The sequence below is a fragment of the Triticum aestivum genome, chromosome 3D, assembly GCF_018294505.1.
Source record: "Triticum aestivum cultivar Chinese Spring chromosome 3D, IWGSC CS RefSeq v2.1, whole genome shotgun sequence".
NCBI lineage: Eukaryota > Viridiplantae > Streptophyta > Magnoliopsida > Poales > Poaceae > Triticum > Triticum aestivum.
This window is the reverse complement of record NC_057802.1, coordinates 541,383,919-541,400,800: the sequence shown is the minus strand read 5'-3', so window position 1 is coordinate 541,400,800 and position 16,882 is coordinate 541,383,919. Positions and strand designations below refer to the sequence as shown.

At 43.2% G+C, this 16,882-nt stretch overlaps 1 protein-coding gene across 1 annotated transcript in view; it reads left to right on the top strand.

Moving 5' to 3' along the window:
* Positions 1 to 15,651, top strand: part of LOC123080328 (protein HASTY 1) — a 35,282-nt gene extending 19,631 nt beyond the window's left edge. The window contains exons 23-40 of the mRNA XM_044503238.1: positions 47 to 362; positions 1,064 to 1,213; positions 1,326 to 1,406; positions 2,253 to 2,369; positions 2,462 to 2,551; positions 2,619 to 2,714; positions 2,778 to 2,837; positions 2,927 to 2,989; positions 3,058 to 3,144; positions 5,929 to 6,027; positions 6,130 to 6,198; positions 6,464 to 6,538; positions 6,784 to 6,864; positions 6,938 to 7,027; positions 7,102 to 7,161; positions 7,234 to 7,275; positions 7,354 to 7,419; positions 15,255 to 15,651. Coding sequence (XP_044359173.1) covers positions 47 to 362; positions 1,064 to 1,213; positions 1,326 to 1,406; positions 2,253 to 2,369; positions 2,462 to 2,551; positions 2,619 to 2,714; positions 2,778 to 2,837; positions 2,927 to 2,989; positions 3,058 to 3,144; positions 5,929 to 6,027; positions 6,130 to 6,198; positions 6,464 to 6,538; positions 6,784 to 6,864; positions 6,938 to 7,027; positions 7,102 to 7,161; positions 7,234 to 7,275; positions 7,354 to 7,419; positions 15,255 to 15,296 — 1,684 coding nt within the window. The 3' untranslated portion in view covers positions 15,297 to 15,651. The remainder of the gene's footprint in view (positions 1 to 46; positions 363 to 1,063; positions 1,214 to 1,325; positions 1,407 to 2,252; positions 2,370 to 2,461; positions 2,552 to 2,618; positions 2,715 to 2,777; positions 2,838 to 2,926; positions 2,990 to 3,057; positions 3,145 to 5,928; positions 6,028 to 6,129; positions 6,199 to 6,463; positions 6,539 to 6,783; positions 6,865 to 6,937; positions 7,028 to 7,101; positions 7,162 to 7,233; positions 7,276 to 7,353; positions 7,420 to 15,254) is intronic.
* The last annotated feature ends 1,231 nt before the right edge of the window (positions 15,652 to 16,882 follow it).

The window sequence follows — 16,882 nt, the reverse complement described above, 5'->3', positions numbered from 1 at the left end:
TGTGATCACTTCACAATTACTTACTGCTTAGCAATGCTTCTTGTAGGTATCTTTTACTTCACAATTGCTTTGGGAGGTTTAGTATGTACTTGTTTGGGTGTTTGGTGGATTATCAATCAGCTAAGGAAGCACTACCCTTTTTTCATGCATTGATCCGCCTTGCCGTTGCTACTGATGATGAGAGACTAAAACAGTTTATTCTGAATGAAATGCTTCCAACTCTTGTCCGGTTTGATGATAGGAGTCCCCCAAGTGGAATCTCACGGTTAAAATCGGAGTCAAATTCAGGCATAGAAGTGAGTTCTATGAAGGATATTGTTTGCCTTTGTCAGGAAATATACAACGTTTACTTACAAAATCAGGCAAGTTATGAATGTAGCTCCTCCTATTATATACTTGTAATTTGTTGTGATCTCAAGGGTTCAAGCCATATGTGCACTCAAATCAATACAAAATGTGTGTTATGGAAATTTTCTGTCCTGTTTTCGTAAACAGCAGGTCCAAATTCTGTGTCTGTAACTGCTTTTGATAAGTTATGAATGTAAACTGCTTTCATACCTTGCCTGAGTCTGTAAATTTGATGGTTACAAGGTCTACTTTTAACAGTGACATGCCATGACTGCTTTTGTATTCATTGTTATCTAGCTGAGTACTGTTTGCTGATGGACCAATTCTTTGAGATGGTTCGGAGTAAACTGCGTTAAATCAAATAGCATATTGACATTTCTCGGTGATTGTTATACTTCTAGTCCAAAATGTATTACATTATTATTGGCATGAGATGCAACGTAATGATGTCTGAGTGATCATGTGGATAATAATCCATGAGAGCACTGTAGTAACAAAGCAATTTGGTTGCTAGTCCTGGATTTTCCATTTAGCTCCCTATAGTATGATTGGCCTTAGCTGCGAGATACTTTTGTAAAGCTTAACTTAAATCACGAGCATATAGGTATTTATGTTGATTTGGTATGCTGGCATTAGCCTTTTCTTTTTTAGGCAAAGCTCGGTTCAGTCAAACACTGTAAGTGAATTCTGCTATGATGCATGTATTTTTTACCAGGTTACTATGACGAATGGCGAAATGGCAGACAGAAAAACCTGTGCGGATGGATTCATCGATTGGCTCAATAAGGAATTGAAGGATCTTCATTATCGTGCGTCTTTGCCTGCTCCAGATATTTTCCCAAAGCACGTTGTGTGGAATTGGGAGGTGAGTTATCTTGTTTTTCTTATATTTTATGTCTCACATTCAAAGAAGTTACTCGGCTTACTTCTAGTGCTTATTTTTCTTCCCAATATGTTCCCTTTTATGCTTTGCGCAGTTCAACGAAGAATTTGACAGATATTTTCCTACCTATATGGAAATGTTGCATGAGGTGGATACAATGAATGACTGTCTGGAGGTAAATTTTTGCTCCATCATGTGATATTTATTTATTAAGCACATACTATCCAATGTTGAATAAAATGCTTAGCTGTGTCTTACCATGTAGTCAACGAAACTTGTTTTCTGGTGTCCATACACATGTTTTGTTTGCCTTCTATGACTAACTAGATTCCATCGTGTTTCTTGTGGTTCCATGGCGTCCTATTGTGCCAATCGAAGTCAACCATATGAACAAATGCAAATATTGTGATTTTTTAAACTTAAGGAGGCACGCAGCCTGTTGCATGTATGTGCTTGCAAGAATCAATTTTTTGGGAGGCAAAGATTCTTTTTAGTGGGTATTTATTTTTAATTTTTAATTTATTTTATCGCCTTTTTTAGCTGTTGTTTGCTATTTTCAAAATTCCACAAATTCCTCTAGAGATAGAGCTGGAAAAAACTTGTTTGATTTCTGATACAGTCATTTCAAATTAAAACAAATTCCTCTAGAGATAGAGCTGGAAAAAGAAGGGCGGGCCTGGCGCAGTAGTAGTCTCTCCACTTGTGGCCTGGAGGTCCTGAGTTTGAACCAGCCTCCGTGCAGAATTATTATGCAAGGGTAAGGCTGTCTAGAAATTCCTTTTCCCAGACCCCACCTTGTTTGGGAGCTTTCAGCACTGGGTACGCCCTTATAGAGCTGGAAAAAAACTTGTTAGATTACTGATACAACCAGAAAAGCCTTGGGTGTTACCTTTAGGAGTTGCCTTCGAAAGCCTTGTTTTGTACAACATAACTTTAGTGGGGATTTAAGAACACTACAATTTTTCTGACTTCATATTTTGTTAGTAAAACTGTAAGTTGCACTAATGAACTAATTTTGCAGCATAAATTTTTAAATGGTGATGCTCTTCTTGAGAGATTGAATCCAGAGTTTAAGGCAAAGTATGCCATTAACAGCTTGCAACATCCTCATTTGCGAATCATGTCCCGTATGCTACAGGTGAGTACTGTATTCTTGATAACCTTCAGCTTGCAATATGCGCATGCATTTTCTTCCTGTTTCATGTTAGTTTTTTTTTTTTTGTTTTTAAGAGAAAGGAGTATGATGTATGCTATCGGCGACGTACTGAAGAGATCTACGATTTTTTGGTCGAACTTATCAATTTGAAACCTTACGTTAAGGTATTTGGCCTGGTCCTTACTTTTCTGTAACAGGGGCATCCCTAACTTGATCTTAGATCATTTACAGCAAACTGATTGTTCGGATGATGTTATGGATCGTCTTGTGGAAAGCTGTCAACCACAATCTGATCTTTGGCGAAGTTATGCACTAAGGGCAGTTGATGTAAGTATTAGTTTACTCTGTGATCCATTTAACGGAAGGTTGGACTGACTATCTCTCTTGTAGATTTTCCTTGATTCGTTGTTGATTTTCTGGGAGCCTCAGTTTCATCCCTTGATACGTGAGGTTATTATGATGTCTTAAAGTTGTTTCATATGTTTCCTAGATTACTTTTTGTCGCCTATGTTGCAAGCTAAAAAACTGACATTTTCTAGCGCCACAAGGAGCAACTGCTAATAAGTGCCCGTGAGTTAGCTGAAGGGTGTGCAATTATTGAGGTTTGTGCATTAATTTTCTTTTTTGGGGGGCGTGGCCAGAACTTCATTAATCTAGTTCCTTCTCACAGCCACTGGAACCTGACCCTGATGATTTCTTGGCGCACTTGCGGCCATATGCATCGGTATACTTTGAGAGTAAGAAGGAACAGTTTGGGGTACGCCATCACTATTTTTAATTGTATTTCCCCATCCCCAAAGTTGTATCCATGCATATTTTAAATCCAAACTGTGTTATGTGCACTGATATTCTAATAGATTTAGCATTATTGTTGACGAGATGGTCAGATAGTACAATAAATGTGTCATGGATAACTAGAACTGTGTAACACAATTATGTACTCCCTCCGTGCTTGAAAAGAAGGCTTACACATTTTGATTGAAGTTCAACAGTGCCAAGTTTGACCAAGTTTATACAAAAACTACAATACCAAATTAGTATAACTGAATACACAATAAAATATACTTTCATTTTTGAACTCTTAATGAAAGTATATTTTATTGTGTATTCAGTTATACTAATTTGGTATTGTATTTTTTGTATAAAATATACTTTCATATTATACCTATCTAGTATTGTTGTTGTTGTTGATAGTTTTTCCTATAAACTTGGTCAAACTTTGCGCCTTTTGACCGTAGGCAAAACTTGTATGCCTTCTTCCTTCTTTTCAAGCATGGAGGGAGTACCTATTAAGCTAGTAACTGAGGAGCTGTTACATGCAAGCACAGGGCTATACACATAGCTATTGTATAACATTTGGTGTGCACATGCTCATATGTGGAAGATTGTATCTAAAACTAGCATATGACGTGAATGCATGCAATTGTTGACTCGTTGTGAACAGAACTATGAGTTCTCTTTTGTTGTGTATATGTTGTAGTTCATCAGTAGACTTGTTGGTTCAACTTGTTATACACTTCTGCCAGCTGACAAGCTTTGATTGTTTAAATGGTTGAACATACTTATAAGATTTTATTTTTGGGGGATCAACCTGCGTAGACTTAGTGAAGTCCGGCATAAGCCACTTCATTGTAATATAGTATATCACAAACAGAGATGGAGGAATGTCAGAGTTGTTAATTTACCTGTTGGTGTCATCTAGCATCAGTGTTACAGTGGTACTTGTATGGTGTCTTGATAAAATATAAGTATTATTCAAGGCAAAGAAGCCAGAGAAAACAGCCTAGTCCAATTTTTCTGCCAAAAGTGAGATTCAGGATCCTTCAGAAAATTATACATTAGCTTTTAGTTAAGCTCTGAATTCTGTTTCACTAAACTCAGTTTATGTTCTGTTTGAGGTTTATAAGCTTGACTGCTGAAGGTGCAAGCTTACAAAAGTTACTGCCTTAAGCTTAGGGGTGTTTCGTTAGGCTTAGTTTTGGCTTATAAGCCAGGAAAACACCTATTTATAAGCTTTTGCCCTTTTTCTTCTTCTCGAATGATGCAGGGGAGCTGCGTGTTGTTTCATTAAGAAGAAAGGAATAAAGTACTCCCTCCGTCCGAAAATACTTGTCATCAAAATGAATAAAAGGGGATGTATCTAGATGTATTTTAGTTCTAGATACATTTCCTTTTGTCCATTTTGATGACAAGTTTTTTCGGACGGAGGGAGTACAAAGGAGAGGCTGACAGGCCTGCTCCCAGAACATACAAAAAAGCAGTTGCGCCACACACAGAAGAACAGCGACCACTATCACACACTACCCCAAGGTGGACTAAGTGTCCAGGGTAAGCGACCACAGGAGCAATTTGTGGAGTGCTGCAGCTCCAGCAAAGCACAACAAACGACTTTCACTAGCCACCACTTGTAAAACCATATGAATACAAGGGTTTGCTCTCTCAGCACACAAGCATTTTGGTGCTTTCATAATTCCCAGGCAACCAGAATGATGAGGGACTTAAGACCTTTCCTCATCTCTTTAGGAGAGCCCTCTTGATTACACTGCACCGTCACCTGGAGAAAAAAGTTGCACCAGGTTGGGGGGCAGTAGCTGATATACCAACTTTTGGAGAACCAGCATCCAGACTTGCCATGAGACACACAAGAAACCAGGATGTGCTGAATTTCTTCTTCTTGATCACACAAAGGTCAAGCAGCAGAGTGTGGCAGCCCATGCTTAGATAACCAATCAGCTGTCCAGCAGCATTTCTTGACAGCCCACCAGATGAAAAATCAAAGCAGCAGAGCCCAAGATTTCCAAATCCTTTTCCAGGCGCAAACTCGATGGATCCCAGAGAGCAACCATCGTAGGTGGACTTACTGGTATAGGAGCCTGATTGAGTTAGGCGCCATTTGTGCTGATTCGGCACATCATGGTGTAAGACAAGGTTGTCAACCATATCCCAAATTTGAAGATATTTGACAATAACTTGCACAATTAATGCTCCCTTAATGTCAGTCACCTATCTTCGGTTGGTACGAGCTTGAGCCAGCGTCACCAATTAATGTCTTGTTTGAGAATTAAGAGAACAAATTAGGACCAACTCCGCCACTGTTTTTAGCTTGCAACCAGCAGTCAGACCAGAACTTGGTCGGTCTCAACATTGTCGATAATGCATTCAACAGCCACTCGCCCACTCCAAATAAGGCCCGGGCGTTGTGTGGATCTTGAACTGGCAAACTATCCCAGGGCTGAGCTGGTTTGCCCCTATGTCATACGGAGTATAATTCTCTTGAAATTCAGTTGTAAAAATGGCGTGTTCTTGCTTTTCGACCTACTCCTGTATTCTCTGGCCTATCATTTATCACTTTAAAATACAACTAAATGGGAACCTATAATTTCAAAAAATGGTAATCTATATTCACTTATTCAGCCTTATATTCTGTACCTTCATTGTTGTTACCATCTCAGGACTACTAAATTTTGACTTGTTGGTGCTTTAGCTCTTTTAACTTGGTCACCTTCTAGTCTGTATTAACTTGGGAGGTCCTTTTTTCCAGTATTATACAGCGAAAAAACAAGTACGTCTGCATGAAGAGTTCGATAATTATTTGGCTACATGCACATGGGATGATGCTATTGACTTGTCTTCTTTCATGGTAGAACATCATTTTCTGTTGTTGGAAATGTTTCACTATATGGCTCGACACATCTATCTATTAATTTCCTTATGCATTGTTTGTATGCTGACTTTTTTTCAGGAAAGTGCTCGTAGAGATGATGAGAAGTTTGCAGAACTGGATCCTGATCTTGCCAAAATGTCCTTTGAGGTACTTGTTACTTCACATGAATTCCTTGGTCGATTTTATACTCTTCTACTTCCGTTCCTAAATATAAGTCTTTTTAGAGATTTCAATAAGGACTACATACAGATGTATATAGACATATTTTAGAGTGTAGATTCACTCATTTTGCTCCGTATGTAGTCCGCATTGGAATCTCTAAAAAGACTTATATTTAGGAACAGAGGGAGTACTTATGTTTTTGATGATTATGTTACAAATTATTCTCCTACACATTTTTACTCTTTTATAGCGGATGACCAATATTGCTGAGCGGAAACACAAAATGAACTCTTACACTCAGAGTTTGAGAGATCTTAATGATGAGGTATGGAAACCTGTTCTGTATTTTCAACTTAACTTTTCAGAGAGGTTAGGTGTAGTCTTCTCTCCCTGGTGATGCTTGTCCTACTTCTCAATAATAATTTAATACAATTCTTCTAGCAAAAAAAAAAGACTACACCTAACTCTGAACAATTCATGGTTCAGACTTTGCATCACCATGGTTTAGAATTTTCAGAGAGTATAATCTAATGCTGAGTTGAACCATGTATTTACATTGAAAAATTCCAGGTGAAAGGTCAACTTGCAAGCTTGATGGATTTGCTGGATGAAGAAGGCTTTTTCAGTACTGATGATTCTTCTATTGATTGGGTACTTTGCTTATTTATAACTGTTATATTTAATTCCATATTTCGTATGTTGACATTTTTTTTTCCTTTTGAAGGATAAAGAATCATTTAAGAAATTATTGGATCAATTTAATGCTTTGACTGGGCATTGCTTTGATGGATGTTATGCAATCCAAGCAATAATGGTATACTTCTTTTGCTATCTCTGTTTTCTCATATTACATGGTTGATTAGGGCCATTCTTTTTCTCGAATATCAGGATCTTCAAAAATTCTTACCAAGAAAAGATGATGACACATGTCATGACGCTGTTAAAATGGTAGGCTTCCTCCTAAAGGTCAATTATAACTCATTGTATTCATGGAAATTATTCATCGTCAACTTTTGACAGGTTGATTATGCAAACGAGGTGTGGAAGGCAAATCTTGAGCATGTATGTTGAAGTATAATATCTTGCTATAACTTTGGGACTATTGTGTTGTTGTGTTCACTATTTTGTTTGCTTCTTCAGTTTTGGAGGGACACAAGGCATTATGAACATAAATACTACGACATGCTTAGACAACCTCTTGAGAAGGTGAGCATTTTTTAAATCCTCGTGCACTGTACCTGGAACATTTGTTGTATGAAGTATAACTATAGCACGTAAGCTGCCACATAATGAACCTGATCCCACGTTGCAGCCACTCCTATCTTTAGCTTTGTCCTCCCTTGATCTCTGCCCATTCCTTCCTATATCCAGAACTGCCTCGTTGTTGTTGGCCTACCACCTTTAGTGACCTGACTCCGCCTCATGCCACGCCACCAAACTTATTTTTGTCATTTGTTATCATAACTACTCCCTCTGTCCCATAATATAAGAGCGCTTTTGACACTATATTAGTGTAAAAAAGTTCTTATATTATGGGACAGAGGGAGTACATATTAAGCAGCATGGGCAGATCCAGAGTTGGGGCTATGGAGGCTTTGCACCCACAAACGTTTTTGCAATATATTCTTTTACTAGTGCACATGTATATCATAATACTAATCTTGGTGCGTCTAAATATGCCAAAACTTTAAGCCCACAGAAATATAGAATTAGGGTTTACAAACATCATATAATCCAGAATGCAGTCCAAAGCCTCCCAACCAATATCTAAATAATACAAACATCATATAACTGAGAATGCAGTCCAAAGCCTCCATGCAGTATCTAAATAAATCTGAGACACTTCCACTAGAAAACGGAGACACGAGCGGTAAGCTGGATCACGAACAATCTAAAAAATAAGTCATGAACTCAGGAATGGCGTTGGTGGCGAGATGCCCAGAGCGACTGAGCGAGCACACGGAGTAATGAAGGGTTAGGTCAGTGAGGCTGTGATTGGAGTTAGAGAGCCGTGGGCTACATAAGGTCGCGCGTTGTTGCTTGGCTCGAGCGCGTGGCTACTGTGTATTTGCATTGTACATTGGAGAAATCTTCAAATCACGCGGCGTGGCTGATATCTCGGGATGCATCGACTACCCACTCCATCGTCAGATCGCCCAATCAGGAATTAATGATTTCTCTTGGGCACGTGCTGGTCCCTATTCATCGTTCCTTTCTCTGATTTTTTGGAAGTGTGGTCCCCCTATGTCCTGTAGGTTGATTCTTTTGCATGCTTTTGACCTCCACCGCTCCGCATCCTACTCTCTCCATTCCAATGAATAAGGCGTGCACACATTTCAAAATTGAACTTTGACCATAAATTAGAACAACCAAATGGGGGTTATATGTGAAAAAAATGGTATACTGAATTTATATTCAAAAGAAGTTTCCAATGGTATACTTGTTAAGTCACAAAAAATATATATTACTTGTCTAGTTTATGGTCAAAGTTGGATTTTGGAATGCAGGAGCTAAACAATACAAATACAAAAACAATACTGATAGGGTGACCTTATGTGAAACCTAAAAATATAGGGAGTTCTTAGCAAAAAGGCCACAAGCGCATGGACTTGGGTCTTGGCAGGTCTGGTGCCCGTTGTATGTGATAGGCCGACATTTAGGGTCCCTTCGGGGTCCAACTGATCCAACTGGCTCTGGTTGCTTCGTCGAGCCAGGTCTCAAGGTGTAGCGCCTCCTTGCGTGTTTCCTCAAGCTCTATCAGTGGTGGAGGGATGAAGCCCTCCTCGCGCAACGAGGTGTTGCTAGAGGCTGCGGTGCTTGTGCTCGTTTGCGAGCTTGATTGTCGTCGGCGGCAATGCGTTCGTAGAAGTGGCAATGACCCTCAAGTGTAGGGAGATGACAGTGTGTCGGTAGAGACAAATATTCGCACCGGCTTGTAGGGGCCACTTGGTCCCACGTTCGTCGCGAGCTCGTTCCTTCGTCGGTTCATGGCGGTTCATGGTGATGGTTGTGATGCGCGCACGGCCTCCTCTGTTTGCACACTGGATACAGTTTGTACCCGTGCACTAGGCAGCAGGCCATCCGCTATGCGGCAGGATCAAGGCTTGGTGGCGTTTTTTGCATCCAGCGATGGGGCGCTCAATCCAGCCGTTAACCATAGGTTGAGGTCTCTGGCCCTTGCACTCATTGGGGCGGCGTGGCGGTCATTGCGAGGATGTCCAGTGGTATAGTGGCGCTGTCCATAACACAGCGTGGTGGCTGCAACCACTGTGACGCATAATTGTTGAGGTGAAGCACCCCAACAATGGTGGACGAAGCAACGACAATGTCAAGCGATGGTGGCGATCCTCCATGAGAAGGCGGAGAAAGAGATGTGAGAAACAACATCTCATCGGCGTAGTTTCTTCTACCTCGATGGAGTGTGATGATAACGTGTTTTGTATCCAGTGTAGTTAGGAAGAGTAATAACACTATGAAAGGAACAATAATTCTCTTTTGATGATGATAATGTGTTACAAGTAGAAACGACGACGATGATGATAATGTCTTGGAAGTAGAAACGATGAGAGAATAAACTAATGATGTAATGTAAACAATGTGTAATCCTTAATGATGAATTGAGGTATTTATAGTGTTACAAGAGATGCAAGCAAATTAGGAACCACTTGATTGTTCCATAAGCATGAGTTAACCATTGATTTCCAAACAACCCTCCTAATCAATGCTTATCTTTGCGAGCAACATCATCTTGATACAGGTTAAAAAACATGTGGGGAGAAGTATGAGGAGAAAAGTGTCTTCATATGTTGCTAAAACCACTTCAAACCTACGAAAACATGGATAAAATGATACAACATATAAGAGTTATTGTCTTGATAATTCGTGTAAGAAAAGCTTAGAGCATCTCCAGCCGTTGGCCCCCCCAGGAGGCATAAAAATCGCAGCCTGGGGGCGAGCCGGCGGTATAATCGGCTCTGGGGGCGGTTGGGCACCCAACTGTCGCCCCCAGGCACCGATGTCGGCCAGGTTTTCGGCCCGATATCGGCGAGAATCGGCCCATATTCGGCGTGGTTCGGCGTGAATTCTCAACATAAATAATTCTTTTATCACATAGTTCATCATAGAAAATCAATGGAAATCAAATAGTTCAACAAATAGTGCAACAACAAATAGTTAAATACAAATTATATTGTTCAAAAATAAAAACTCATGTTTCATCACACGTCGAGCTAGGCGTCGCCCTTGATCCTCCATAGATGCTCCACCAGATCCTGCTGCAGTTGTTGATGCACCTGTGGGTCTCGGATCTCCTAACGCATGTTGAGGTAGGCAGCCCAGGTCGCCGGTAGCTGGTGATCAACTTCGGCAAGAGGACCCTGCCTGTAGTATGGTTCAGTGTCGAACACTGGCTCTTCCTGCTCGCTCTCAATGATCATGTTGTGCATGATGACACAGCAAGCCATGATCTCCCACATTTGATCTTTCGACCAGGTCTGAGCAGGGTGCCGGACAACAGCAAATCGAGATTGGAGCACACCAAATGCCCGCTCGACATCCTTCCTGCAAGCCTTCTGAACCTTGGCAAAGTAGGACTTCTTGCCTCCTGGCACAGCGTTTGAGATAGTCTTCACAAATGTCGACCATCTCGGATAGATGCCATCAGCTAGGTAGTACCCCTTGTTGTAGTGCTGCCCATTGACCTCGAAGTTTACCGGAGGAGAATGACCTTCAACAAGCTTGGCAAAGACAGGGGAGCACTACATCACGTTGATGTCATTGTGAGTTCTTGGCATACCAAAGAAGGAGTGCCAAATCTAGAGGTCCTGTGTGGCCACCGCCTCAAGTACCACACTGCAACCGCCTTTGGCGCCTTTGTACATCCCCTGCCAAGCAAATGGGCAGTTCTTCCATTTCCAATGCATGCAGTCGATGCTTCCAAGCATTCCAGGAAATCCTCTTGCTGCATTCTGTGCTAGGATCCGAGCAGTGTCTTCCGCATTGGGTGTTTCACAAGTATTGCGGTCCAAACATTGCCACCACTGCCCTGCAGAACTTGTGGTGGACTCGGCCATGCGCCCATAGTCGTCGAGTGAATCACCGGGAGCTCCGTATGCAAGCATCCTCAGCGCTGTCGTGCACTTCTGGATTGAGGTGAATCCAAGTTTGCTGGTGCAATCCTTCTTGCACTTGAAGTAGCTGTCGAACTTCTGGATGGAATTCACAATCCTGAGGAAAAGCTTTCGGCTCATCCGATAACAGCTTTGAAATACTTTGTCGCCGTGCAGTGGAGCGTCGGCGAAGTAGTCGGAGTAGAGCATGCAGTAGCCTTCCAGACGATGCCGGTTCTTTGCTTTCATCCGCCCCGGCGCCAAGCCACCTCGCTGCGGCTTTTCATTACTCGCGAGTAGGCCGGCGAGGGCGGTGAGGACCATGGGATGTTCCTCTTCCTGGACGTCGGCATCGGCTTCCTCCTCCAGCAGCTCGGCGAGCGCCTCCTCATCGTCCGAGTCCATTGCCGAGCAGGCAAATCGAATCTGGACGATTGGCTTGACTTTTCGCCCGGCGGTGTGGGCCAGGCGTGTTTTTCCCTTGCGCCGGAGCCCCCGAGCGCCCCCAATGCGCCGGGATTTGTTATTTGCGAAAACGCTCATCTGGTAAATGATGCCGTGAAAATCCTCCTCTCCCAATTCCGCCGCGGTCCCTATCATCCCCCGACCATCTTTGTCAATCGTCCTCTCCCTTTGCCATGGCGTCCTCTCCCGGCTACGAGCGCGGGGCTACGGATTCATTGCGGTGATTTTTTTTTGCGAAACGCTCGTGTAGTAGATGGTACCGTGAAAATCCTCCCCCAATTCCGCCGTGCTCCTCCATCGTTGGCTGACCACCTCTGTCAGCCATCCTCTCCCTTTGCTGTGGAGTCCTTTCTCAGCTACGAGCGTGGAGCCATGGATTCGCTGGCTGGCAGCGAGAGGAAGATGGAGGAGGGCAGCGGTGGTGCTGTTTCCTTCAGGTCGTTCTCTCTCGCTCGAGCGGCAAACATGCAGTGTAGTTCTTGGCGACGGCGAAAGAGGTCTGCCGGCGGCGGCTGCTTGAGGAGGGCGCACACCGCTTCTTCAGGAACCGGAAGAATTACAATGGCGTCGCGATGAACCAAGCTGACAGTGCGCAAGATGAGGCTCTGAGGCTCTGCAACTCTGCCATTCGCTAAGGCAGCCAAGGACGTTGAGTCATGGCCCTGATGCTCTTTGCCGGCCCCGCTCCACCATGCCTCGATAGTAGCAGTTTGGTGTGTACGCGCAGCGGTGGTGTGCTCTGTCCGTGCATGCCTGGTGTGTGCTGCACGACGGCTTGCCTAACGGATGGATTGGTACTGATGATATGAAAATCCTTTAGATGGTAATTTTAGCTGAAGATGTCACGGGAGGGCAGGAAATGCAAGATCTCCATGTAGCTTTAGTACCAACCTGTTGCATCAAAAACTGGAATTGTGCATGCCTACCTGCCAGCGCTTTGCCCTCGCGGAGGTCCTCCATGTTGGCGCCTCGACAACCTTTGTCTTCATTGCTGTCGTCGCAGCTGCCTTCTTTTTGACAACCCTGCCAAAGCCACATCCACGAGGAGCTTCTTCCTGCCCTCCTAGTGCGCCGTGATGCGATTGGGGAGCTTTGGCATGCGTTTCCTCCTTAGAGGCCCCAACGATGGTCATGAGAGCTACCTCTTTGTTCTTTGATTCGCTGGACCTGATCCCTGCTCATCGTTGACAACCTCTTCCTGGGCTAAGATGCAGCGTGGCGCGCCCTTGCCTCGATCTGGAACGGCACATCTGGCATGGCAGCAAGCAATCAAGCTACCACATACTAATTGGCCTCGGAGCTGATGAGCATCCCTCTACAACGGCTGCGACGGTGCACTCTAAAGTAGTAGTTAGAGGCCCTGCGGCTTTGTCTTGTCCGACAGGACGACGGACGACGCAGGCGCCAACGCCAAGCATGGAGTCCTTGATTGGCACGACACCAGGACAACATCCAGCGCATCCGGCTGCAGCGACCAGCGAGTCCCGGGCACGGACGTTAGCCTCATGGGTGCAAGCGAAGTGTTCGATTGAATGATCATCATGTACTACACATACGTGGACGTTCAATCGGTCAAGCAGTATGCCACATTGGCAGAATGCAGAGCCAAAGCGTGTGCAGTGACCATCGATGAATGTTTATTGACCGTATTTTGGGTATTCCTGAGTTTAGTGACCGAAGTGAAATTTGAGGGCGAGTCCAATGACCTCTAGTGAATTTATCTCGCAAGGTAGCACTCAATAGATATGTCATATATACTTCTTTGAAAAACCCCGGTGGGGAAAATAAAAAGTCGGGCATATGTATTGTAGAGATATTACCCCATTAAAAGCCTAGATGAGAACCTAGAGAGTAAACTCAAAAAGGAAAAAAGAGTGCAATATGGTGTATGAACAGGTTAATTAGAGAGTGACTCCCCTGATCCCTGCAAATCATGAAGTTGTCGTATACCAATTTCATGAACATATTTATGGAATGTTGAATATGGAAGGGACTTGGTGAATAAATCTGCAAGGTTGTCACATGATCTTGTTTGCCCATTCTGTAACCTGGTTGAATGCGAGCAACACTAGGAACATTATCTTAGATATACTGGATGGTTGGTGATTCAGTACTCAGTACTATCAACCCCACGTACAGAATTCAAGTGTTGTAGTTCAGAATGATTGGTGGATATAGCCAATAGGAACTCTTTAGGAGACTTACATGAGATGCCTCTTACACCAAGTAGGAAACAAAGCGTGTCTGCGATTGAACATCCACGAGAGTTTTGGCTGGATATGACTTGTCCATATTGAATTTTTTGCTTGTGCTGTTACAGAATATACTTTGATCGCAGGAGTGAAATGCTATGGTGTAAAAGGAATGTACCAAAAGTTCATCTTATGAAAGATACCTATAAACTGTAAATTCATTTTAAAAATAACCAACCTAGAACCATTCATTAATTTCCAAAACAACCAGCTTGGAAACAGTGGAATCCGGCATTATTTAGCTAAACACAGCGTACGATATACTCGATCAATGGACTGGAGGATCACACTAACCTGCAACGAAGGGTCGGTACCATGGATATGCAGGAGTTACAACTAATGCCACACAACGCTATGTAGACAACTTGGTGTACCGTAATACATGTGTGAAGTTGCTTGAGTTTTGATCCCAAGCAAAATTGCTATTACCCAGATCCTTCTCAAAGTCCTGTCTTAGGATGATCACATGCTTTGTCAATAACTCGCGCGTTGTCAAATGATGTTAAATCATCAACACACTGAGATATTGCAAAATCCTGTCGAGGATTTCTTGATGAACATACATGGGCAATTATTATTATAGGGAGTGACCTTTTGTATAAGGAACTCAGTAAGTCGGTTGGACCAAATCCATTCCGACTAATTGAAGACATAGAGTGACTTCAACAGTTTACACAACATATGTTGCGATCTGCGTTTGTGAGGAATCTATATGACTTAATCAAGTGACATAAAGATATGTGGTCACTAACATTTGCTAATTAAATCCTAGCACAATCTACTTTTTGTGGGTAGTAAGCAGTGTGAGGCACTCAGTGCTGGTGCCACCAAAAACTTAGAATTATAGGAGGGAGTGTACTGGTGAGGGGGTGGGTGATGAGGAAAAGGCGGCCCAGTGGATTTGGTTAGGTCATAAAATAAGGGAGTGGGTGATGAGGACAAGGCCGCCCGGTGGATTTGGTTAGAACATAAAATTAGTACTTGCTTGTTGATCAAAGTTGAATCTCGTAGGTACCTTATATTTAAAACGAATGGGACATGGATGAAAGGGTGCAGATCCACAAGATTTAGGACTAGTGGCCAAAAAATGGGGCCTTCTCTAAGCGATCTATTTTCTTGTTGAATTCTGGCACTGCGAGTTATGCTCTGTCAGGTTATACAAATTATTGTTCTTCATCTGTTTGTTTATTTATTTGTACTGCACCTTTTTGTACAGGTGTTTAAATCAAGCGAGTCTGTATCAATGAGACCCACGTAATAGGATCACATCAACTGCAGATATCAGATTCTGGGGAAACCAGATCGAGCAACACAAGCTCAGGGCAGAAGATGCTATCAATTTTCATGGCACACCCTTTTTAGCTATGTGTTCTTTTAGAGCATCTTTTTCATGTGGCGTTTAACATGCTGCTCTGGGGATGGATTGAATTATGCGAAAAGTTGTGTTGCTGGATGATCACCTAATAGTTCGGAGTGTTCGCACGGATGCCTCTGGATCTTTATTAGTAGTAATATACAGTAGTTTTTTTTAGCATCTTGTGAGAAGTTAGTGATAGAGGAGTTTGTTGTATCTGTATTTCATCCACGGAAAAAGAGGCTTGGGCAACATGTCATGTGTACATGTGGGCTATGCATTTCCGTTGCAGTACCACACATTCCCTCGGTGGAACTTAAGGCCATGGAGGAAGGACTAACCCTGGCCTTGCACTGGACTCATCTGCCGCTGGTGGTGGAAAGTGACTGCATGGAGGCACTGGAATTGTTATAGCCATCGAGTCCAAATACCTCTCATTCGTGAGCTTAGAACGGAAAGAAAGCTTCAGGCAGAGAAGGGTAGACCATGACACAAATGCCGTGAGTAGCATCTAAAACCAAGACACTCACTGCAGTGTGATCACTGCCCAGACAGTAGAGAATAAATAACCACTCAATCGGACCCTTCCCTACTTTGTCCCAGTAATCCTCATATCCACACCATATACAGGGAGGAATGGACCACATTTTTCTTTTTTTATTCTTTCTTTTCTCTCTTTCCAACGACCACATGGCCGTGGCGAGCGTCTGCTTGTTGCCCATTCGCCGCCCACTGGGCAGTCGCCGAGCTCCTCCACAACATCGTGGACAGTCGGTATGCATCCGATGCATGACCATATTTACATGTTCGTTGCATTTTGTGTCCTCTATTACATTGTGGCCTTCACTTTCATTTTGCAGGCATTCAACTCTTTGGAAGCCTTCAAGGACCAACATGGCGGCAAACCATTCACCATCACCCATTGTTGGACGATCATCAAAGATTTCCTCAAGTTTAAAGATCAACAACCGCCCAAAAGAGGAGGGTCATTGGCCGTTGTTCAGCACGAGGGAGGGAAGTAGCCAAGAGGCAAGACCGATTCCAAGGTGGACGAGAAGCGTGGTGCGGCGTCGTTCCCCTTGCAAGAAACTTGGCAAGGCATGATGACCCAAAAGGAAGCAGAGGATGAGAGGAAGCGTCAAGAAAAAGAGGAGCAAGTGAAGGCCTACATCAATCTCAAAACGAAGAAGCTCGAGATGGAGGGGGCCGTCAAAAGGAGGAAGCTCGAGATTGAGGCGACCAACACGAACACCAAAGCAAAAGAGGTGGCGCTAGCTTTGACGATGATCCACTGCGAGCTGAGTTGTCTCCAGCTAAAGAAGGCACCGGCGTAAAGATAGGCGAGTCCGCGGTCGAACAAGGCAATTAGCTTGAAGTCTGCGTAATTCGCATGTCGTGTGGGCACTTGGCAGATTACAATCTTCTGCAAAACAAGGTCCGTCCAACTGACGTGGTAATCTAGATGACTTGGACCGCGATGGCAAAACTCT